The 24,230-nt window shown below is 41.8% G+C and overlaps 2 protein-coding genes across 2 annotated transcripts in view; one reads left to right on the top strand and one right to left on the bottom strand.

The window, feature by feature from the left end:
• The window catches only part of vsig8a (V-set and immunoglobulin domain containing 8a), a 28,923-nt gene extending 22,852 nt beyond the window's left edge, over window positions 1–6,071 (bottom strand). Inside the window, exons 1-4 of the mRNA XM_079524541.1 lie at window positions 5,807–6,071; window positions 5,199–5,251; window positions 4,065–4,240; window positions 2,063–2,267 (exon numbers count right to left, since the gene is read on the bottom strand). Coding sequence (XP_079380667.1) covers window positions 2,063–2,267; window positions 4,065–4,240; window positions 5,199–5,251; window positions 5,807–5,949 — 577 coding nt within the window. The 5' untranslated portion in view covers window positions 5,950–6,071. The remainder of the gene's footprint in view (window positions 1–2,062; window positions 2,268–4,064; window positions 4,241–5,198; window positions 5,252–5,806) is intronic.
• Window positions 1–24,230, top strand: part of LOC306939812 (putative flavin-containing monoamine oxidase A) — a 163,453-nt gene that overhangs the window by 16,439 nt on the left and 122,784 nt on the right. The gene's annotated exons all lie outside the window — the stretch shown is intronic.

Below are 24,230 nucleotides of genomic sequence, written 5' to 3'. Positions count from 1 at the left end.
TGATTGAATCGATTATGTAAAAATAAAACCCTTGTCTAGAGACCAGGGATTATGTAAAAATAAAACCCTGGTCTAGACTCTAGACCAGGGTTTTATTTTTACATAATCGATTAAATCGATTAAATCCGGCCAGTTCCTTTCCCCTCCATCAGGGGAAAGGAACTGGTCGATTTTGCTTTTTAACATGATTAACATCGTTGCATGACGAAGTATAAAACAGGGTTTAAGGGGTTAATCAGACTAATCGATTTACCGTAGTCGATTATAAAATAATTACGTTTATTTGTCTTATTTATTGAGAACGCTTGACACGTTTCAGCCTTCCTCAGCCTCAGGGAAATAAATAAGAATGTCTATCTGAGGCAGTCTTGCATACTTTATTTTGGAGTGCCGCTTTTTCCACTTCAGTGGTATTTGAACCTTTGAACCTAGTTGTATTTGTAGCTGAGCCTAAACAAAAAGGCATCCAGAGGAAGCGCACCTGCTTTTTTTCCTAATCGACAGAATAATCGCTAATAATCAATTGTTGCAGCCCTAGTTGTGTCACTCAAGCGGAGTCCAATTATTGCTAGTTATTGTGTGATGAATGCATCACACTGCTTTTGGTTAAACAAGAGGAAATGTGAGATTGTACGCGTTGGCTATGCTGATTCTATCCATCTCATCCTGGGTAGAGTTTTTGATCTTCATCTGAATGTAAAAACAGTAAAAAAATATATTGGAACTAATCGGATCTCTGAATAAATTTCACAGGTCCATTAGGGTCGGTCATTTTGGAACCGTGAAGATGTCTACTCTGTAGCATTCGAAGATTGTGGAAGAGGAATAGTTGTCTAGCGAGACTAATGGGCACACAATGAATAAAATAAAACAAAGTGTGCCTTTGAAGCCTGAGTAGGACAAATCAAATGATTTGGTTTTGTTTTTCCTTAAATGCATGGAACAGAAAGGGTAATGTTTTCAAAAGCATTGATGCTTAAATTGTCCTCCTGTTCTGTAATGACCCCTATTACACAAGCACAATCGCATGCATCGAGGACTGCACATCTACTCAAATAGCGCCTCACCTCATGTTATGAGAGCAGCTGATAAATGTGTTATACACCGAATATTCAGCCGCAGAAAATATTCGGTAGAAAATGGCTATAAATGCATTTTCGGCCTATTCGGTTTCGGCCCGAATAGGCAGAACATATATCGCCGAATAGTGTATGCAATTAATGCATTCAAAAGAGCTGAATAAATGTTTTATGGACCCATAATAGTGATTATTATTTAAGTTAAGTTTTGCCATAACCATTTATTTTGCCATAAATCAGGTAGCTTTAAGGTACGGCCATGACAGCAATGGTAGGGGAAAAGATAATAATAATATTAATCATATTCGGATATTCGGTATTCGGTTTTCGGCCAACTGTTTCCTATATTCGGTATTCGATTTCGGACAAGAATTTCCCTTTCGGTGCATCCCTAATATGTTGTTACTTTTGTGCTTTAGAGTCTGTTGCCCCAGCTGTAGGCCTCTATTACACACCTAAACCTGGGTGATGTACAGTAAGTGGACTCGAGTGGTGGAAAGTAATAGTACATTTACAGTACATTTTGAATTCCAGACTTTCACTTGTAACAAAGTATTTCTAGTATTAGGCTACATTGCATTTTTGATACTTTTACGAAAGTAAGGCCTCACTCAGACCTTTACTGCATTGCTGTATGCTTGTTGGATGAATGTTGTGTAGTGTCATGGCCGCCCCAATGCATTTCCAATGGAAGTCACATGGTTTGTAGTCCACATTTTGGACTACAAGCTGTTGTATGGCTTTCGGCTGTGTTTCGACTGCGCCCCTCCCCCTCATACAACACAAATGTTGTGTCAAACCATGTGACTCCCATTGGAAATGCATTGGGGCGGCCATGACACTACACAACATTCATCCAAGTGAGGCCTAAGAAAGCTGAATACTTTTCCCACCACTGGTGGACTTTGACATAAATAATGGAGCTGCAGTGACATCATGTGCTAGCTAACCCAAGGTTGTAACCCAATGCCCAGTCTCCTTACCCATTACGACCAGTGACACCTTGCGCATGTCCACGCCAGGTGATTTCTTGACTTTACACTGGTAAGTGGCACTGTGGCCAGGTGTCAGCCGAGCTATTGAGAGCGATGCGTCACCCATGGAGGGGTCACCCACGGCAAAGTCAAGGCCATTCGTCAGCTCATGGTTGGAATGGATGTATTTAGTGCCACCAGTATATGATATGAGCTAGAACAAAAAAACAAAAAAAGGATTTAGTAAGTGGGAAAGGGTTAATTGAACTAATGAATTTAACTGACTTTAAAATTGATTCGATTTTAATTAAGTTACTGAGAAATATACTGAGGCTTATCAGGTTGATCAGACAAATCGATTTTTGTAAAAAAATTAATTGAAAAAAAAAGTAATCAACAGAATAATCACCAAGAATAAATTCCAAACCAGCTTGGAAAACACCTTTCACCTCAAAGGAAAAATGGAGGATATGACTAATTCCTGCCAAATTGAGCAGGTACAGCAGTGTATCCATGATTCAATTACAGAGCACTGACTTTAGTTTTTGCCTGTTAAAGGCAATCACGCATTGGATTGATCTCCTTTGTGGGAGCCAAAAACTCCCACAAAGGAGTAGGCAGGCCTTTAAATGCATTCCTATTCTTGTCATTAATACGTTTAACTTGAGAGCACAACCACAGCTAAGTTGGCAATAGATAGTTGGCACTTGGGCTACAATCCCAATCCTCCTGGCGTGATATAATTGATTATAGCATGTCTACGGGCATTTAAGACACTCGACTCAATACCACAGCGATTGGTATATATTCCTAATTACCATCTTGGTTTAATTAAGTTTGATCTTAACTTCTTAACGTCTTGTCACAACTTGTTTATTTTTATCTCCACTCATCTAATTTCAGCCCTTCTCAACTCATCTAACCTCACCTCATCTCTGTCACTCTTAGGGCCGATTCATACTCCTATTTTAGAGCCGAATAAAAGTCGGTTCGGCTCTGTAGAGCCTACAATGTGACGTCATTTGAGGTTCGGGGGGCGGGTACCGTCCTAAAGTCGGCTCTTCGGTGCTACTGAAAATTTCTGACGAGCCGAAATCATTTCGGCACTACAGCGCCGATACAGCGGTAAAATAGGAGTATGAATCGGCCCTTATGGTATGCAGCAACAAGCAACATTCTATACCCAAGTCGGTAACACTTTATATTAAGGTCGCCTTTATAATGCATTATAAGCTCATTTATAATTAATTATAATGTGCTTATAAGGCATTATAACACTTGTTATAAATGTTTGTAATCATGTATAACAACTTATAACCACGTTTATAACATATTATAAGTGCTGGTCATAATGCATTATTATGCTCAGTGGAACAGCACATTATAACTATTATAACTTAGGTGGTTATACCGGCACATAGAGAAGTGCTGTAATGTCTGTGTCATAATGCATTATAACCAATGTGTATTAAATGGAATAATGTCTTATAAACATCAATAATATGCTATAGCATATTATACAAAGTTTTGTCACTTTACTTAAAGGTCACAAAGTCATGCTATAGGGTATTATAAAATGATACAACAGCTAATAACCATTACAGTATGTTGCCACTTTACTTAAAGGTTTCAAAGTCCTGCTATAGCATATTATTGATGTTTATAAGACATTATTCCATTTAATACACATTGGTTATAATGCATTATGACAGACATTACAGCACTTCTCTATGTGCCTTTATAACCACCTAAGCTATAATAGTTATAATGTGCTGTTCCACTGAGCATAATAATGCATTATGACCAGCACTTGTGTGGTTATAAGTTGTTATACATGATTATAAACATTTATAACAAGTGGTATAATGCCTTATAAGCACATTATAATGCATTATAAATGCGCTATAATGCATTATAAAGACGACCTTAATATAAAGTGTTACCCACAAGGCTAACAAAAACAAAGTGACTGCAAGCTGCATGTGTGTATCCACCATTCTCACTGTCTTACCAGCTCGTCTTTCTTGGTTGTGTCTGGGCTGACCACGGACCACTCTATGTCCAGCTCTCCAGTGTCAACAGGGCTTGGTGTGTAGGTGCAGCCCAGAGTCACGGTCTCTCCCTCAGCTTTCTGCACTGTCTGGGGGCCTGTTGAGGTCAGCTGCATCCCTCTTGTACACCCAAGCTCTGTGTGGGGAGAATCAGGGTGTACTTCAATCTCATTGTGCTGCTTTCAGACTTGGACTGCATATAATGAGAGCTCATGCCGAATTGAAGTGCCCAAGAATTACTTAAATCCCCTGGAATCCCCTCAGGGACTCCTGGAGGTACCCGGACCACACTTTTAGAACCACTGCCCTGTAATAAATTGTCTCGGGGCAAATGCACAGAGCTCCACTGGAGCAGCAGCCATTTCCATGGCAACACTTGCGGGATTAGTCAGAGGCCTTCTATTCAGCAGTAAACATCAAAATTATATTATCGTGTTTTCATGAAACACTTTTTCATTGCCAGACAGTCTTTTTACTTTCCGTTTCTTTTAACTTTTTGTCTTTGAAGCGTTGCTTCTGTCTTTCCAAGGCAAGCTATTTAATTAAGGACATTCAGAAAACAAATTCACATTTAGCTCAGTAAAGCAGTTCCTTTGTTCGTCATGTATCCGGAACGATTCTAAATATATTAATAAGAGATAATCAATGAAGAAATGTAGCGTATTACTTATAACTCAAAAGTTGTGAGATTGTCATCAGTCTCTAGTTGAGCGAAGCATTTATAGACATCTTTTCAAGTCAACTACCATACTACGGCGTATATAGACCATTCATCATTACTTCACATTCTCTCACACACCGATGGCGGAGGAAACTGCAAGGCACCAACTTGCACAGTGGGAGCAGTTTAACAAGCTTTTTAGTTAGTTGTCACTGAAAACAGCTGATCTGAAAACTCACAATTGCTTTCTGGTGCAACTAAGGATAACTCTGGCTTTAGGGTTCAGTGTCTTTGCGTGCGTGCGTGCGTGCGTGCGTGTGTGCGTGCGTGCGTGCGTGCGTGCGTGCGTGCGTGCGTGCGTGCGTGCGTGCGTGCGTGCGTGCGTGCGTGCGTGCGTGCGTGCGTGCGAGTGCATGCAAAAGAAGATTCTTACCTGTACTTAAGAAACTTGCTACACACACCAAGACAGACAAACGGGGCAGCCAGCTGTAAAATAACACAACTCAATATCAATTATAGCTTATAAATACTGGACCCATTTGAGAGACACAGTATGAGTGTGACAGTACATTAATGAATGTCCAGTCAATAACAAACTACATTTAAAATGCACTATCCACAAACACAATGCGTGTATAGCATATTCTTGTTAAATGCACCCTGCAGACTGCACATCCACACAACCATTTGGAATCATCATTGTCTACCTGTTAACCACAAATTGCTGTCAGAGAATGTAGTTAAGCTTTTTACAGTATACTTGCATAAATACAATACATCGAGAGAAGAGCAGATTCAACATTATGAAAATAACCACTTAAAAACTATACTCTATACTTGAGCAGAGTCCCCCAGGTCTTCCCCCTTTTTCCGTCAACACCAGATAAATAAAAAATGGTGGGCGCCCGATCTACAGAGCTTGTAGATCGACTATTAAACAATGTTTGCCCCAGAATAGGGACGCTAGGACTCATGTGAGCTGAGGAAGGAAAGCTCCACAACAGAAACAAACAAATAAGTAAATGATGATAAAAGCAATACCTGCATGAAGGCCATACATGCAGAAGTCTAGCCATGGAGAACAGTGGATCTAGCGCTGCCTGGGGTGTGTTGCTAGGCGCTCTTGCTCTCATTACAGTGAGCTCGTCTCTCCGTTGCTCCTCACTCGCGTAAAGCCATCCCATTGGATGTGTGTTTGTTACACCTGTTCATGTGTTTCCTCCAGGGACAAACCACTATTGTTGTTCAACACAGTTTCAAATAGCCCCAGGTTACGGCTGGGTCCACTACTGCACTGCAACCACTATACTGCTACTTCTACTGTCTACCACAAATGCAAATTAAACAAGGGAAACACGCCAGGTTCCAAGAAAGCTTCCTACATGAATGTGTGAGTTCATTTAAATAATGATACCAGGCTGTCCTTTGATAAACAAGTCAAACAGGTGGGACACCAGTGGGAGGAGCTTATGCTGCTCAGGAGGCAGGAGGCAAGGCGAGTTCATGAACAATTAAACAGAAAGGCAAAGTGTGCATTGCCTTGTAAGTAAAACTCTGGGTTTAGAGTCCAGTGTCTTACTCAATGGCGGCAATTTTTCCAACTAAAATACATCAACACAAAGACACACATCCATCCTCTGCTCAGATCACTGCATGGTACACTAGTGATGCAGCTGAGTATTATTCATATTAATTACATTGTGGCATTAGCAAGTCACACACACACACACACACACACACACACACACACACACACACACACACACACACACACACACACACACACACACACACACACACACACACACACACAGTCCAATAATGAGGGGACAAGGGGATGGGGGCTCATCAACAATCAGGTCTCTCAGGTAACAAGAAACTGGTTATTCAAGTGAAAACACTCACGCATGGTTTATACACGACCAGGCTGTTTGCAGCCAAACAAAGCACATCTTTGTGTCACATCTATAGCAGGGAAACACCCTTTATAAATGGACGAGAAGGTGAGATCCTTGATCCTAATGTAAGGACAGAAAAGACCATTTAAAGTGAGAACAAACGAGCACAGACGCGCCCACAATGTGTGGAGCAATGGCGTCAATTAGTTATGTCGTGGTTTTACCCAGGGTTCAATTTGTTTGAAAAGGAGACGAAAATATGACAAATGGATGCTGTCAATGCACTGAATTGGACATTATCACATTTAATCAGACTGTATTTGGTTTAATTAGGTGAGATACTGACCTACCGACAGCACTCAGTAGGTGTTTTGTTGTTATTCTGTGGGTCGATGATGGCTTAGCAGTTGGGGCAAACGCTGTCGCCCCAAAACATGATTTACAGTATCTCAGTCACCTACTGTACTTCAATCAATAGTCTGATTAAACAGCTTCCGAAATGGGTGGAATGTCCCCCATCAGTTTCAGCAGATATAGAAGCTTTGTTTTTATCTTGGTTTTTACCTTTCGTATTGGTTTTACCTTTGCTTTTATACAAGTATGAACTAGCAAGACACAAATATTAATTTACCTATTCACCTATGTTAATTCCACTATGCACTATATGGTAATTGCGCCTGTAAAAGGGGCGGCAGTGGCACAGGGGTAGAGTGGCTGGATGGTAAACGCAAGTTTGCCATTTCGAACCCGGGCTCCCCCAGAGTTAGTGTCAAAGTGTCCTTGAGCAAGACACTGAACCCCTAATTGCTTCTGATGTGCAGGCTGGTGCCTTGCATGATTTCCGCTGCCATCGCTGTATGAATGTGTGTGTGAATGGGTGAATGTACAGTATAATGCACAATCTCTGTAAAGCGCCTTGGATAAAGGCGCTATATAAATGCACCATTTACCACTCAGTAGGTGTTTTGTTGATATTCTGTGGGTCGATGATGGCTTAGCAGTTGGGGCAAATGCTGTCGCCCCAAAACATGATTTACAGTATCTCAGTCACTACTTCAATCAATAGTCTGATTAAACAGCTTCCGAAATGGGCGGAATGTCCCCCATCAGTTTCAGCAGATACTGAACCCCTAATTGCTCCTGATGGTTGGTGCCTTGCATGGTTTCCGCCGCCATCGATGTGTGAATGGGTGAATGTAATGCACAATCTCTGTAATGAGCCTTGGATAAAGGCACTATATAAATGCACCATTTACCATTTTTAAACTCCTCAGACTGGCTGTCCCTTTATCCAAATGTGCCAATCTGAACATCTGCTGCACATGGCACTTTTGTGTTAGCTAATCCCTCACCTTCAGTGCCCTAAAAAGTATCAGATCTACTGTATGAGCTCTTCTATTTTCAGTACGGAACACCATACGATTTATTATACTGTACATTGATTGATTGATTGAAGTATTTATTAACAGATTGGAGAATTTCAGTACATTTCAAGCACAACTCAATACAAAACTGTTAACTGTGGACGACACCATACAAGCGGTTCCAAACCTTTTTGGCCATGCACCCCCTGTTACCTCCTGACCTAGCTGACGCACCCCCCAACATGGAAATATAAATTGAATAAGCTATATAGAGACATACATTTACTATTTATCCACATATATTAACCTGAATATGGCATATATATGCAGCATAGGCTATATTCTGCATATACTTGCCATATATTGGCATTATGTTTATGTATTTAAAATAAAATCATAGCACCACCATTAGCGTTTTCATGTTGCGCACCCCTTAGAAGGCGCCCGCACACCACAAGGGGTGCACGCACCACAGTTTGGGAACCACTGCGGCATAAAGCATTACACTTTTTTACAATAGGGTCCACCATGTTCAATTCATCATAACATTTAGAGACGTACAAATATACACTTCTATATAGCCAAAAACAGGAAATTATCATAGAGGTAAAAAGGGAAAACATATACAGTGAGGGGAAAAGGAGTGGGTGGGGGATTCAGATTTTACGGGGGCCAGATTCGAATTGCAGTCTTAATGTCTGTTGGTAGGGCGTTCCACATTTTGGTGGCATAGGAGTGAAATTAATTTAGTAGAGTTGTTCCGATACCGATACTGGTATCGGTTATTCGGGGCCGATACTCACCCTCAAGTGCTCGTACTCGGTACTCGTAACCGGCCCCGATACTTTGACCCGAGTACCAAAACATCCAATAGGCCTATCTCACAGCCCGCTTTCCACGCCCACTTCCGGTAAATAGTGGTGTCATTTAACATTAGCATTTACACGTTTTCTAATGTAAAAATGTGACAGACCAATATTATTATGAAGCAAACAAGATGGTAAATCAGCTCGAACAGATAGAACAAACCTTACCTTGAGAAAACAAAAGTTGTAGACTTCTTAAATAACCTCTGTTAACATGTAGTGTCTATGGAGTGACGTCACGCTATCACCACTAGCCCCGAAAGGGGGCGTAAAAAGGGGGCGGGAAATTCTGTGAGATAGGCTTATTGACACTAGGCTGAATGAATGCAACGGGAGCAAGTCTGAGCAGAGCAGCAAATCGCCAAAAACAGCCGATCTACAAGCATAAATGACAACTGACAAGTGTAGATCAGAGATCCATCTGCATCTATGAGAAAAAGGGGGTAAAATAAAGTACACGTATTGGTACTCGGTATTGACGAGTACGAAAAACGAAGTACTCGGTCTGAAAAAATGGTATCGGGACAACTCTAGAATTTAGTCCCTTATTTGTGCCGATTCTGGGTTGAGCATAACGTTGAGCATAACGGCTCCATGAGTATGGCACATCATGAGAAATATTCCTCATATAGTATGCAAATGCACCTGGCATGATTGTGTGATTCTGTTAAAGCATGACTATATTTAGCACCTCATGAAGTGCAAAATAATATTCAGGACTTTCCTATCAAAAATAGCACACGATGCAAAGCTTCCGGGGGTTAGTGCTGATACCGCTATGGAATTAATTTCAATGTAGCTATTAGTTCATTGCATTATTTGCTTGGTTTGCTTTGCTAGCAGTAGTAACAGTGTCGATTTCGTCGACTAAAAGTAAGACGAAAAATGTTCGTCGGCTACCTGTTTCCACTGACGAAAAGTAAATGGAAACTAAATGAAAACTAAGCTATGATGACTAAAACTAAGACTAAATATACTGACAATTTTGTCGACAAATAAAAACTAGATTAAAATGTTAGGAAGGGACTAGTGGACGAGATCCAGTATAAGTCATTTTATACTTGTGAGCTTGTAGATCTGCTATTTTAAGCATGCAACCAACGCGTCGCAGCGCGACGCGCTGTGGGCTTGTAGATCGGCTATTTTCAGCAAGTGTAAAATCAGCCATTACGACGGCATCAATGCCCGCTAAAATACATTTTAGTCGACTAAATCAACTGTAGATTTAGTCGACTAAAATCTTATGACATTTAGTCGACTAAAACTAGACTAACACTAAACCATTCCGGGTGACTAAAATGTGACTAAAACTAAGTGAAAACTATTCAAGAGACTATGACAAAAAACTAAAATAGAAATTTGCTGCCAAAAACAACACTGAGTAGTAAGAAGCGGAGGATAAACTCTGGGAGCAGGGAGGATGATGGTGGTTTAACATGGGCCATTGTGGTCTACACATGCAGTAAATTGGATGTCTTCGAAACTCATCTAGATGATCTGTGGCTGTGGAAATGTGGAGACAGGCCAACATGTTATGTGGTAATCTTAACAGTTACAGAAGTGAAAGGCATTTATTCAGAAAGTTTCCTTATCTGAGCTTTCAGACTTTTTTTTTTTTTTTGCATCTGAGGTGACGGCACAATCTTATGAGGAGGGAAATATTATACTTTTCCAAAAAAAAGAAAGAAAGAAAGAGAGATTTTTTTTTAATATTACTAGAAGACAACCATGTGTGGAAATATGTGCTCTGGTTGTATAAAGTGTATACAGTAAAAATCAAATCTAGCCTATTTACAATACAAATCCCTTCCCAGACCATAAATATTATAAAAAGGGCAATATAAATATTCTTATTTATTATTCGAAATGTTTTAATTAAATACTTGAGCTAACAAAGTTTCTATTATGAAAATACAAAATAGACTTTCTTCAATGTTACATTTTGCCTATAATGAAGACCACAAAAAAGTAATGCCAGGGTTAAGGTCCCCACACACCGAGCGCGTGTTTCGGATTTCTAGCGGCGTTTCTCCATCGGTTTTCCGAAAAATGCGCCCAGTGTGCAACCACCTTAAATGTGGTACTGACCAATACTGATTTCCTTTATGCAAATAATTGGGGCAGCGGTGGCCTAAGGGTTAGAGGAGCGCCCTTGTTGCCGAAAGGTTGCCAGTTCGGTTCCCCGGACGGGCAGGAACAATCTGGGTCGGGAAGTGATTGGTCATCACTCACCCAACACGACTGAAGTGCCCTGGAGCAAGGCACTGAACCCCCAACTGCTCCAATGGAGCTGTTTAGTGGCCAACAGTATAAGACTGATGTTGTACTAGTCAGCTCCCAGGTTTTAATTTGTGTTTCTATGTGCAGGGCGTTGCTGAAACGCCCTGGGTAAATTAAGGGAAAAAAAGAGCCTGATTTATGGTACTTTGTTGCATTAAGTAAGCGTATTCATAGCGTATTCAGCGTGATAAGGTCAGATCTCTCTGCCCCCCCTCCTAATTTAATTTCACAACACCACCAGGATGTTGTCTTGCATCATCTGTGCACAATGAAAAACCGTGAGATGAAGCTATAAGCAGTGCCCGGCCCTCCATACACGTGAACTACGCGGCCGTTTAGGGCGCCGTCCAACTAATTTCGGAAATAAACTAATTTGTCTGTTTGCTATATTTCTGCTGGGTTGAACTGACCGGGCGACAACTTAAGCAATCGTCATCATCGTGATGTTTGGGAAGCACAGAGGTGCCAACAGGAGGAAGCTTATAATTATGATAAGACATGTGGAGTCCTGCTCCTCTCGCACCGCTCGCCCCAGACCCCTCGCTTCATTGTAATCTTCGTCTCTTCATTCAATAACTGCCTGGGACTGTTGCTGCATGTGACAATCCCAAATACCACACCTTCCATCTTGATTTTTTTCTGTTGTATTTTGTTCTGAATGTGAACCCTGGCCGCTAAACGATGTTCCACTAGGGGACATTGAGACAATAAAGATAACCATGAGCCTTACCCTTAGCCCTAGTGGTCATCTAGTTGCGTAACTAGATGACCAGATTCTAGTTTATTGCGACCGCAAGTCGCATTTACTATGAAAATGTTCATTTCCCATCTGTCAGTCATTGCGACTAACAGTGTTGTTTTTGTCGACTAAAACTAAGACAAAAAATGTTCGTCAACTAACTTTTTTCTAACTGACAAACTAAATGGAAACGAAATGAAAACTAAGCTATGATGACTAAAACTAAGACTAAATGTATTGACTAGTGGACAAGAGATCCAGTATAAGTCGTTTTACACTTGGTTGCATGCTGAAAATAGCAGATCTACAAGCTACTGTAGATTTAGTTGACTAAAATCTTATGATATTTAGTCGACTAAAACTAGACTAACACTAAAACATTCCTGGTGACTAAAATGTGACTGAAACTAAATAAACTATTGAAGAGACTAAAACTAAAATCTAAATTTGCTGCCAAAAACAACACTGGCGACTAAAGGTCGCATTTACTATGAAAATTCCCGTCAGTGTATCACTCAAAATCCCCATACATGTAAAGGGCACCTACGGACGGCTGTAATTCGAAACTGGCCCCTGTAAAATCTGAATCCCCCCCCCACCCCTTTTTCCCCTCACTATATATGTTTCTTTTCCCTTTTTACCTCCTTTATGATGAATTCCTGTTCTGTTCTTTGACTATATAGAAGTGTCTATTTGTACGTCTCTAAATGTTTTGATAAATTGAACAAGGTGGACCCTCTTGTAAACAAGTGTAATGCTTAATTGGGTCGTCCACTCACAGTTAACAGTCTTTGTATTGAGTTTGTGCTTGAAATGTAATACTGTAATTTTGCAAACTGTTAATAAATATTTCAATCAATCAATCAAAAAAGTCCAGGTCTCGTGACATCACTATATGTCATAGTAAATGCGATCTGCAAGTCACAATTATGCCCATATGGAAGCCCATATGGAATGTCAGAACAGGTTCTGACATTCCATTATGTTGATCCTTGCCCATCCATCCTTCCTCTTCGATGTCTCCCTTTTGACTGATACCTGTCCATTCAAACTGGCCTGCCCCAAAGTTATTAGTGGTGGCTCAGGGGTGGAGTGGCTGAATGGCAACCGCAAGGTTGCCAGTTCAAACCCTGGCTCCCCCAGAGTTAGTGTCAAAGTGTCCTTGAGCAAGACACTGAACCCCTAATTGCTACCGATGTGCAGGTTGGTACCTTGCATAGTTTCCTCTGGCATCTGTGTATGGGTGAATTTAATGCACAATCTATGTAAAGCGCTTTGGATAAAGGCTCTATATAAATGCACAATTTACCTTTTTTTGTGCAGCCGTGCCCGGCAGCCGGCGAAAACTAGAGTTCTCAACAGGCCTGAAAACGAAGGCCCAGCCCTACTTGGGCCCTCATCAAACCCTGTACACTCAAGAGAATGTCTCCGCTACCACCCTTAGATCTACATTATATGGAGCTGACCTGTTCTGACATTCCATATGTTGATCTGACCTCATCAAACCCTGTAAGACATGCTTATATGGCCAGTACATAATTAATTCCATGTTGATCTGACCCCCCATGCAAAAGCACCAGCGCTCGCCCAGCAGTCTGCTGTCAACGAGGCGGATGCGTGCTCGCTGCTCGCTCTTAGGCGTCTTACTGGTAGTAAGGTGTTACATCAGGTGACGGTTACGAGTCACAATAGCACAAATCTATATGGGAAATGAAATAACCCAATCACATGAGTTATTATATCACGTGAAGGAAAAGTAATTGTTTAAAAATTAATGTACTTTCATAACAGGCTGAATACAGGAACAGGCCACATACTTGGGTACAACCAGGATACAAAAAATAAAATAAAATAAAATATAACTTCAAATCAGGTTTACTGGCCCAGGCGGTGGCGTAACCGTCTGGGCACCCGACTGGTAATCCAGTCGCAGTGTGCCGTGGGTTCGACTCCCGAGCCCGACACGGCCTTTACTGCATGTCTTCCCCCATCTCTCTCCCGTTTCCTGTCAGCCTACTGTCTGTCCCTTCAAAAAAACAATAAAAGGCGTAAGCCGCAAAAAAAATATCTTAAAAAAAAAAAAAATATCAGGTTTACTTACAGAATAATCAACATCAGACACATCAGATTAAGGGCAGGGATTATCAACACACATGGATGTGGGGCGTATCACAAACATAGAGTGACACCTGCTGGACAGGTATAGGAGCAGCATGACCATAACATTAATTGTCAGTTCAAGTTAAAAAGTGAATAATTGGCAGTTAAATTAACATTCTCAGTGTAGCGCTATTAGGTTGGTTGCGTTTTAACTACCGTATATTTACTTTGTTTAGCTGTCTCCCTTGTTTCTTGTCTCTTTTGGACAAACAGTGGAGTACCTCCAGGCTGAAGTTATCCCTACAGTACATCCTATCATTTGGTGTTCTCGAACAAAGTAGATTGTGAATGTCAAAGCATTCATAAAATAAAAAAACAACTTGATCATCTAAACTCGTAGCATATTTAACCCATTTTGACCTGGGGACGATTCTATAAATGTCTTCTAAATCCTGACAGTTTTCTGAAAAACCTATGTTTCTATGTCAGTGGTTTTCAAACTATTTCAGGTCAAGGACCCCAAAAATTGTATGTAATTGGCCACTGACCCCCATCTGAAAATATGGTGTTCCAGGGAACCCCCCAGAAGCAAATATTTGAGTTAAAAATGTTCGCTGTGAAAGAAATGTTAAAAAATGTGCACGTTTTCAATTTTTTTCTAAAATAGCAGATCTACAAGCTCGTAGCGCGGCACTCGGTGCCGCGCTACGAGCTTGTAGATCTGCTATTTTCCAATAGCTAAAGTATAACATAATGCTTAAAAAAGGTTAAGGAGGGCATCCATACATTTTAAAATATACTGCTGATAACGGCCATGATTCTGTGAATCCTTTATCTAATACAAGTTTTGGCCTTAAGCAAACGGCTTCATAGCAAATGGGTTTTTTTCTTTTTTCACTACAACTAGTGGAGGCCATGTCCATATGTTCATACAGTTGTGTGTGTGTTGATGTTGTGTTGTTATGATGGTGCAGTATTTATGTGCCTGTTATGTGTCATTTGCGAATTGTGATGGCCACAATTACATTGATTTAGCATGTAATTTTGGCACACACACACCGCTGATCCGACCCACTTCACGCTCTGCACACTGCACTCCCTTGGGAGTCAGCAATACACACTGAAAATGTGACAAGTGGTTGGATGGTTCTCGACATACGCGAATATTACAATCCTTAGTGGTCTAGGGGTGGAAAAGGATGCAATACGGTTGGCGAGTGAAGATTCGCTTTATTAGAGGCTTTTTAAAGGTTAACACAAAGTATAGTTACAGAATTTTCAAACCTCTTTAACAGTCTCTGGATACAGTCACAGTAATAGAGAGCAAATAAAACCAACAATCAAAAATAGTCTGGTCCTCACCTTTAAAGTAATACAAATCTGGCTTGCCTAGCAGCTTCAGAAAATAAAAGGGTTACACAGTCAAGACTATTCTTGTTGTCTTGCCTTTTCCCTTTTTCCTTTCTGCTTTGCCAAGTAAAATGGAACAATGCTTTTATCCAGAGTGATTTACAGTAGTAAGTGCAAGATCAGAGTAAATCAAGTGAACTGAGTGTAAGGAATTGCAGGGTAAATCAAGTAAATGGAGTGCAATAAGAAAACAATTAAGCGCTGCAAAGTACCTAGGATACCAGGTAATCATCTAATCATCAAACATAGAATATGTCTAAACACTCAACACATGTCTGTTTTGTTGCATCTATTTAATTCCACTGCTGTTGCTAACCATACAGTATATACGTTACATTTATAGACTTATAATGAGCAGCAAACTGCTTTACAAATTTTCTCTGAAATGATTTACTGCTGGTGGCCTAAAGGTTAGAGGAGCGAGTTTGTAACCGAAAGGTTCCTGGTTTTGGAGAATCGAACAGATTTGAGTCGAGAAGGGACTGGCCAACACTTACCCCTCCCCCCAACACTGTGGAAGTGCTCTTGAGCAAGGCCCCCAACTGCTCCAGTGGAACTGCTCAGTGGCCAACAGTGGGTGTAAGCATACTTGGGCTTCCATGTGCGGCAAAAAGCCGCTCGTGGCAGGCATCTCTTCCGAGGTTTTTAGACAGCTGGTGGATGGAAATGAATCTCCACCCATGCGGCAGAATGCCACGTCGGCCAGATTCCCGGAAACGCTTGCCCCCGCGGCATTCTGCCACGTGGGTGGAGCTTCATTTCCATCCACCAGCTGTCTAAAAACCCGGGAAGAGACGCCTGCCACGAGTGGCTTTTGGCATCTTCGTGATGCTAAAGTGTGCCTGCGCTGAGTATAAGACTGGTTGTATTGGTCAACTCCCAGCAGTGGCGTGCACAGACATTTAGAGGGGCAGGTGCTCAAGTGAAAAAAGGTCACCTTGTGCAGCGCGTGGAACTGGCCGGTTGCCTTAATAGTGAGATTTATAGATTTGGGGACCTAAATAATATATTGGAAGCTTTTTATCAGGAATTGATCAATGTCACCATGGTCCACATACTGTGCAGTAAAAAAAAAAGGGCACCCCCTAGTGTCTATCTGTGCACGCCACTGACTCCCAGGTTTTAATGTCAGCCAATCAGGACAGGAGTACCCATTTGTGTGAAGCAGGGCAAAAAGATAAGTTATTCTCAGCCAACACCCATTGGGTAAATAAAGGTGAAATAAATACATAATAATAATTCAAATGGCAAGTTTTCCTACTTGGCTTATACTGTGATTGTTCAAATGATTAATCTTTGTAGGCGTACTAAGTCCCATATAGGCCCATTGGACCAGCGCTCTTGGTTGTCCAATGCGCTGATCCATATAGTCATTATAGCTTCTCTTATGATTATGGAGTCCCACACGGGAGTGGTACAGTCCCTCTGGCACGGTTCACAGGTGGAGGAGGTGGCAGGTCTTTCAGACTGGTTTCTTGTGCTTCTACTGGCACTCTTCTCGTAGCATCTGGTGTTCTTCAAAGCTCTGCAGCCCCTCTGGGTTGCACGCCTCCAGGTGTTTGATATGAACTCTGACGCCCTTTCTCAAACTGTCCTCTTTCATGTCCATCCATATAATATATATGGGTGGTATGTACATTATACATTATTATGAAAGAACGTTGCTTATTATTGCATATATGTACTGTATGATTTGCATTTCAGAATCTTGAATGCATTTCTGAGTAGGTCCACAGTGTGCTATTTAACTGTTAACTGTCCTAGTGCAATGCAACAACCCCCATCCTCCATTGTTTTGCAACCTAAGCGTTGCACATATACTGTACAGTAAAAACTGTATATGTGCAACACCGCTCAGGCGGTTTTACCTTCTAATACAAACACAAATCCCTGGACTCTAGAAAGGTATTCCAGCAGCCAGCTTGTAAGGTCTTGTCTTGTTAGGCAATAGACTTTCAGTCTGTACCTCCTGGGTTGAGTGGGTTCGAATCACAAGCAGAGTTTGGAAATGGTCGCCTATGAATACAATATTCATGCCCAGTAAGGGCATTATTATGTCGACCCCGCCCGCTCCCCTCCGCCCCACCTCTTTCTCAAGTCTTTCTCAGTCACAGTGGAAGTAGCCTCGGAAACCTCCACTTCAATTCGGCATAGAGTAGCGCAAACGTTGATCACTCTCTGCTGATTTCTGATCGTCTGCACCTTTGTTAAATTGATGCACACACGCACACACGTATACACACACACACACACTCCTCTCTCTCTCTGTCGCTCTAATTAATTAGTATCATGTCGCGCAGCTGCGTCTAGATTCTCCCGGCGGATCCTGCCGGGAGCTGCCTATGCCATAGAAAGCATAGGTGGACCCCAGGCTACAGTGGAAGTGAACATCCCGGAACACTACACAGCTCCCACCTAGGGAGTGTCTAAGTGTACCCAGTGACCCACCCACACATGCCCAACACAAAGTCTCAGAGGTGCCTCCTTATTTTCACAAGTGTCAGGGAATCCAATGTCCCTGAGGGTGAGCAGGAACTGTTGTCCACACAGGTATGATGATCATTCTTTATCTGGTAATCCTATAGTTTCAATGTACAGATTCTTATTTTGATAGTGTATAGTTTACTAGACCAGGGGTTCCCAAACGATGGTGCGTGCACCCCCCCTTGTGGTGTCGCGGGCGCCTTCTAGGGGGGTGTGCAACATGAAAAGGCTACTGGTGGTGCTATGGTTTTATTTTAAATATATATTATATATATGTAAATAAATAAATATATTAACATATTATGCCAATATATGGCAAGTATATGCTGAATATAGTCTATGCTGCATATATATGCCATAGGCAGGTTCATATATGTGCATATATGTGGGTAAATAGGAAATATATGTCTCTATATAGCTTATGCAATTTGTATTTCCATGTGAGGGGGTGCGTCAGCTATAGGTCAGGAGGTAACAGGGGGTGCATGGCCAAAAAGGTTTGGGAACTGCTGCTTTAGACCGATGGTATTGGTTTACCTGTGATCCTCGATAACTAAGCGCTACACAGTCTCTCTGCCTTTGATGTATGCGTTCACCTTACTTATTGTAAGTCGCTCGGGACAGGTTAAGCTTCTGCTAAATGCCTATACAGTATACACTGTAAAGCCCAAATTGTACAGGTGAAAGTGTTTTAACCCGAGCCAACCAACACAACAGCTCCCGTCGGGTCAACCAGTATAGTGGAGGGAGCAGCTAGAATAGGTGCTCCCCCCCCCCCCCCCCTTAAAGGCACAGCACTGTGGGCAGGCCCCCCATCACTGGCGTCAGAGTCCACAATGAATGGTTTGTTGCAGGGGTTGGAGTATACGCCAGGACAGAGACCCCGGTGAGTGCCTCTCGTAGCTGGTGGAAGGCAGCGTGCCATGCCTTGTCCTACTGGAATGGCTGTGTCTTGTGCGTTGAGCGATGTAGGGGTCTGGCAATAAAACCGGAGGTGTGTCTCGCAAATCGTGGCCTTAAAACTAGTAGGGTAAGTGATTTGCTTTGGTTCAAATAAGTGTTTATAGCTCATAGTCTGATAGTACTCATTGCTAGTATATACTGTGTTCGGTAACAGGAGTCTTCATGACTCTCCAGCTCTTTATTAAACAGAAAATGCATATCCAATTAGAATAGGGAACAGATGAAACGAGTGAAATTGCAAGTGATGATTGATTACACAAAGAAATGAGCAGGCAAAATTGGAACTGGAACACTATACAAAAATTAAGCTGATCAATTGGGTACTCTGTCCTGATTGGTTGAAAATGTGTCACCTACCTGACAAATGTATTTTCTGTTTATTAAAGAGGTGGAGAGACAGGGAGACCCCTGTGAGGCTGTGACTGAACAAACACTATAGCAACGATTACCATCAGAATATAGACTATGCTTTTACTTTTGACCAAACACTTTTTTAGTTTTAATCAAAACAATATCACTTACAGTAAATACTTCCAAAGCCTGCCTGGGGTTCCCACTAAGACCGCTGAGGTACACCCATTTAGACCTGAGGCCGATTCTAAAAAAAAGTCCTCTAAATCCGAAAGGTTTTCTGAAAAACCTGTTTCTATGTCAGTGGTGCTCAACCTTTTTCATGTCAAGGATCCCCAGAATTATCTGTATTTGGCCGCGGACCCCCATCTGAAAATATGTTGTTCCAGGGACCCCCCCCCCCCCCCCCCCCAGAAGCAAAGATTTGAGTTAAAAACGTTTGCCCTGAAAGAATATATATTCAAAGATTTGTGCCACATTTTCACTATTGTTCAAAAATAGGTTAAGTATAAGGGGCGACTGTGGTTCAAGAGGTAGAGCAGGTCGTCCAATGATCCATGGGTCGGCGGTTCGAATCCCGGCTCCTCCTGTCTACATGTCGAAGTGTCCTTGGGCAAGACACTGAACCCCAGATTGATCCCGTTGTGCTGGTTGGTACCTTGCATGGCTTCCGCTGCAATCGGTGTATGAATGTGTGTGTGAATGGGTGAATGTAATGCACAATCTATGTAAAGCGCCTTGGATAAAGGTGCTATATAAATAACATAATCCTTAAAACAGTGGTTCCCAAACTTTTTCATGTCAAGGACCCCCAAATTGACACTAATTAGCCCGCGGACCCCCCATTTGAAAATATATGCCAGGGACCCCAATAAGAGACGATTTTTATGGCTCTAGCAGTGATTTTCAACCCGTTTAATTTCAAGGACCCCCAGTTTGACATGCATTAGTCTACGGACCCCCATTTAATGGCATTTCTATCTCTGGGACCCCCAATTTATATTGTAAAATCAATGCTGATTTAACTCTGAGAGCATACAAATGGAACCAAATGGACCCTAACGGGTCCATTTGGTTCCATTTGTACGCTCTCAGAGTTACAGACCCATAATGGTCCATTTGGTTCCTAACTATCATTTAGCTGGGTCCCCCCTGGAACTCCCTCAAGTACCCCTGGGGGTCCCCGGACCCCACTTTGGGAACCACTGCCTTAAAACACCAAAAGGGGTTCCCGTCCTGTGGTAGACCACACAGCGGTTCCAATGGACCCTGGCCAGGGCCTGCTAGAAGGTACAGCAGCAGGGCCTCGGGGATCCGTTAAATCTGCTGCTGCCCACTGTGGTCAAACGAGCTGTTCGAGCGCATCGTCAATGCTGGACATAATTATACGTTTTGGCTCACGGTGTTGTACACAAAATGTCATATGTGTGGATCGAATGAATAGCATTAGCAGAACAAATTAACTGTGCCAAGAGTTTTTTTTTTTTTTTTTTAACAATAGTTTTACAGACTTTCAAATGTCAGCTCATACAAACAAGATCAAACACATTTCAGATACTGAATTCATGAGTATAATTAACTAACCCCTAAGGCTGACATCAGAATGATCTTCTTATTGAATTACATATAGATAACAGTATGATGTACAGCAGCAGTATTTTCTTGTCTTCATCATGAAAAGAAAATGGACTGCACTCAAGACGATTCAATCGTTTGGCTTTATTAATTTAATTACATTAAGATGCGTATCATCTACTGGCACATCAGGCAGACATTTCTGGCGTACTGCCCTCTACAGTGGACTGGCACATCAATATTCTGCTCAAGAAAGACCTTAAATATAATACTCACACCTCCCTTTGCCAATGTCCAGCCAATTACCCCAAATGGGAGAGAGCGAGATAGCATAATCAGTACAGGGCATATGCAACCTTGGTGAAAGTAGTCCCTGTGAAAACGACACGCTTCAAGAAAGAAAGAGGTCATTGTAATATGACACTATACCTCTCATGTACTGTAGGAGACGCACGTGCGTGCGTGCGTGCGTGCGTGCGTGCGTGCGTGCGTGCGTGCGTGCGTGCGTGCGTGCGACACACACACACACACGCACACACACACACTGTACATGTATATACTGTGCTAGTGCACCACCACAGTAGAAGGATAGGTCGAACATACAGCTGTCAAGTTGTTTATGAGAAGCAATTGTTGAAGAATCATGTTATTGATCCGTTACATTATATAAGCTCATCGCATACTAGTGTTTGAAATCAAAGTTGTACAACTGCAGCACCTGCTATAGCAAGATATCCTCAACAAAATACTCTAGCAATGCCAGGCAATTAGGAAACTGGATGAAAAGGTGAAAGTGCACGCACGCACGCACGCATGCACAAAGATACAGTGATCCAAACAGAGATCAAATAGGATATCAATGTAATGGTGTTAATGTACTGAATGTATTGAACGTGGTTGAGTTAAATTATTATTTTACTGAGTCCCTCAGTAAAATAGTCCCTGGATAAGAACAATATGAGCCCCATTCAACGTCAAGTTCCATGTTAGTCCCATTAAAAACTGACCCATGTTTCTGAGGACTGATATTGTCCTTCCACTGAAAGGGGAGACCTTCAATTTCCGATGATTTATTTCATGCAAGGACTTGATTGATTTCATGCATGAACTTGAAGGACTCCTTGATGCAACATACTGTAAGAAAATATTAACATAATGAAATGAGCCATCGGAAAATGAAGCTCTCCCCATTCATTAGAAGGACAATACAAGTCACCAGGAGCATGCATTGGACGTATGTTTTCAAAGGGTCTAACATGGACTCTGAAGTTTAATGCAGGGCTTATACTGTAGGAGGGGGGTGTGTTTGATAAAATTAATATCAAATGAAAATCATATTAAAATGTAATGATACATTTTAATATTGATCAAGCACCTTAACCCATTTAGGCCTGATAAAAAATGTCTTCAAAATCCTGACAGTTTTCTGAAAAAAGGCACTCTGTGCTGCGCTATGAGCTTGTAGATCTGCTATTTTTCAATAGCTAAAGTATGGTGGACATTGCACTTGAACTTACATTAGGTATTTAATTTCTAGGCTACTCTGTCTAACAACAGTGTCATGGAAGGAAATGGCAGAACACAACATGGTACACGTCGTGAGCTTGGAGAGCTGTTATTTTTTGCTGTGTGACTTTGTCATACAACGGAACACGGAAGTTGGGCATTATAGGTTTGCAAGTGACTTGCGCTGCGTCTTTCGCTGGGATCACGTGTGTGGGATGGGATCACGTGTGCTCCGCAAGCAAGCGGGGAAGGAAATGTAAGCCTCGGCGTTACAACATATTTCAACTGACTTTCATGTGGTACGGATGGATTAGCTAAGGATTTTGTTCATCCATCACATCATTTAACTAGATAGGTTGTTGCTAAAAAAAAAGCTGGCAATTTGAAAAAAACGTATGGAGATTGCTCCTTGCAGTGCCTTCCAGCTTTAGTGGTCTTCGGAGGATAATAACCTGGCCCTGAAGCACAATGACAGTCAGACAAGTGTTGCTGTGTGTCACATTCACAGAGATAAACGGGACAACACTGACTGTTCAGCAATTCATTGCGGCTAAGGAGAGGCGCAGAAACACAAGAAGGGTGCTTCACTTAGGCTACAACATGGCTGTGAATATTGTGCCCAAACTAGGACTGCCTGACTGTAAGACACTATAATGTTGTGAATATTATGGACATAGAGTAATGGAGATTCCTGATTGGAAAACGAGACTGCAAGGACTTTTTTTTCCTGTGCTATCCTTTTAGACTAAATGTTCAACTGTACTCTGTGCTGTTTAATAAAGTATTCAATCAGTTTGTCACACCCCTGTCTCAGGTGAGGGTACTATAGTGACCCAATAAACATCAAAGATGGCAAGGCAACGCAGTTGGGCAGAGTTTTAACAAGGTTTATTTCCCCCAAGTGAACAGTGAGTGCAGAATAAAGTGGCATTACAAAGGAGACGAAAAATCTCCTCAGAGATTGACACCTTCTTGACCAACCAGCTATATATCCCCCATGGCCCCTCCCACCAGACAGGACCAATTGATAGGGGTTAACCCACAACATGTCAAATCTGCTTGGGATTGGCACAAAACACATTTTCAAACATTTCAATTAATTTGAGTTTGTAGATATTTTTCTTTCTCAAGTCCTTTAGTTTTCAAAAGTCCTTTTTTAGAGTCCAGTGTCCCTCTGTGACAAATAATCCTCCCTATCCACAGACATGAGTTGGTTTGGCCCAATTAGTGTTCAGCTGTGCTTCTCCCCATTTAAAGACCCAGAACCTGTTGTAAATGTTTGATGGCTGAGCAGAGATATGGTGAGAGCTGTTTGTGATCTGTTTGCTGCTTGCTTAATAAAAACCTTAAAGCTTGTAGTTTGTATTTTTGTTTGTCCATAACCTATCTAACCAGTGTGCGTACTGATGGGCATGTAAATGAGCAAACAGACAGTGACAGTCACACTGTCACAAAGTTATTTGAAATCGGTCAAAGTTGAATGGGAGAGGTTAAATCATAGCTCGGAAAGCGTCACATTGATACGCGACATAATTTTCTATTGAATGTTGAAACTGGTACATTTTTGTTAGGCAGCGGTGGCCGAACGGTTTGCGGAGTGGTCTTGTTATCGGAAGGTCGCCAGTTCGAATCCCCGGACTGGCACGTTAAAATTACCACCGCTGAAGTGCCCTTGAGCAAGGCATTGAACCCCCTACCATGAAATGTTCTATGGGTCCATTCACCCTGGGTAAACAAAGAACTTTGCTTTGCTTTGTTACTGATACTTGTTGGGCACGCAACTTGAAACCGGAACACTTCAGGCCAAACCGGTATTCTGGTCACAGATATGTGCAGTGTCTCCCTGCCTGAGCATAACCAGCGCCTCTCATGTCCGATCTTTGGACTGAAGTGGTTTGTTTATATACTGAAGTGTTGTGTTGTGTATGT

Source organism: Electrona antarctica (genome assembly GCF_951216825.1).
Source record: "Electrona antarctica genome assembly, chromosome: 16".
NCBI lineage: Eukaryota > Metazoa > Chordata > Actinopteri > Myctophiformes > Myctophidae > Electrona > Electrona antarctica.
The sequence above is the reverse complement of the archived record's forward strand: the minus strand, read 5'-3'. Positions and strand labels throughout refer to the sequence as shown.